Source organism: Centruroides sculpturatus, unplaced genomic scaffold (assembly GCF_000671375.1).
Source record: "Centruroides sculpturatus isolate CEXI.00-Female unplaced genomic scaffold, Cexi_2.0 scaffold843, whole genome shotgun sequence".
NCBI lineage: Eukaryota > Metazoa > Arthropoda > Arachnida > Scorpiones > Buthidae > Centruroides > Centruroides sculpturatus.
This window is the reverse complement of record NW_019385174.1, coordinates 342,616-344,158: the sequence shown is the minus strand read 5'-3', so window position 1 is coordinate 344,158 and position 1,543 is coordinate 342,616. Positions and strand designations below refer to the sequence as shown.

The 1,543-nt window shown below is 29.2% G+C and overlaps 1 protein-coding gene across 1 annotated transcript in view; it reads right to left on the bottom strand.

The window, feature by feature from the left end:
- The window catches only part of LOC111635748 (mucin-5AC-like), a 43,729-nt gene extending 42,507 nt beyond the window's left edge, over positions 1-1,222 (bottom strand). Inside the window, exon 1 of the mRNA XM_023380814.1 lies at positions 880-1,222. Within this exon, the coding sequence (XP_023236582.1) occupies positions 880-1,097 (218 nt within the window). The 5' untranslated portion in view covers positions 1,098-1,222. The remainder of the gene's footprint in view (positions 1-879) is intronic.
- Between the last annotated feature and the right edge of the window lie 321 nt (positions 1,223-1,543).

Genomic DNA, 1,543 nt, shown 5'->3' with positions numbered 1-1,543 from the left:
ATAATGCAGAAAAATGCTCAGAGGATAACGATAACTTGCCAAAAATAAAACGCTCTCGGTTAATAGTGCTTTTAGTGATGACAAAGAAAACATTGTTTAATTTATAATAATATGTATCACTTAAGAAAATTTTAATAAAGATATTTACCTTAATTATGAAAATATAGTAGCATGTTTTTTTAATTTTTGGAACCTAACCATCCTTTTCATACTAGTTCTTTGTTTCGCATAACACGGATTCGCATAACACGGCAATTTTTTGGAACATAACTACCGTGTTATACGGGGGTTACCTGTAATTGTATAATTGTTCTGATTGACAATCCTTTGTATAATTATTATTTCATAAAGAACACTCCTCCTCGATCCAGTTTGAATCAGCATTGTGTGTGACAGCACTGGACCAAAGAGAAGACTAATAATTTGTGAGTTCTTCTTCTGTTGATGTGCTACTGTGCTGTATATCATTGTTTGTTTTGGTACTAATTTGCCTGTAAATGAGATTTTCATTCATTGTTTGTAAATAATTTATTTTGTTGTTTTCATAACAAACATGTTTTTTATTGTTTGAGTCTATGTGCTTTGGCAACAAGTTTTTGTTTTAGCATATCAATGCATTCTGTAATGTGTGTGTTGTAATATTCACGTTTTTATGTAAGTTTTGATTTTCTTGAAAATGTTTTTGAATGTTTCTTTAATTTGGGTGTTATGTTGTTTTTAGTTTATTGTGTCAGCCTGCCTAATTGCAGTGTAATGTCATTTGTGTTTCTATTCTTCTTTGCCAGATTTATTATTATTATTGTTGATAAAATTTTTAAAAAATAATAAGTAAATTACAAAAAATAATTAAATTTAGATTAAACTAGAAAATTTACTTACCAAGATTGACATGGATCAGATATTTCAGTATCATTAATATGTTCTCCTTCATAATAAATATTGCCATTTATACTTTTACAAAACTCTTTTACAAAACCACACTCTTCTAATGGAATACATTTTAATTCATTTTGATTATTATAAATTTTTCCAGGTGGACAGGGTATTTGTTCACATCCTTCAGCACAAGGCTCTTCTTGACATAAAGCTTCCTCCATTTCAAGTTTTTCTAAATTCACATTATTCTTTTGGGATTCACAAGTTTGAAGTGGGCAAGATGACACACAAGGTGAATATTGTTCACATTCTTCACACTGAATAGCTTAAAATAATATTAAAATTTTTTAATCTTGTAATATAATTTATATAATTATATTTTTAAAATATTCACAAAATGAATTGAAGAATTAACAAAAGTCTTCATTTTCATTCATGTCAATAATACCCTACTCCTCCGGAACAACTTTTATATAGAGCAAGTCCTAGCCATTCAAGAAGTGCTTCACCTAATAACCCAACACACTTCCTTTCAGTTTAGTAACCAGTGCTATCTGAAAAATGAGGAATACCCATGAGTTCTCTGTTATCAACCAACTTAACAGAGCTCATTATATGTGTTATAGAGAACAAGATCTTTGCAGAACCCCTTATGACTTGTTATCCC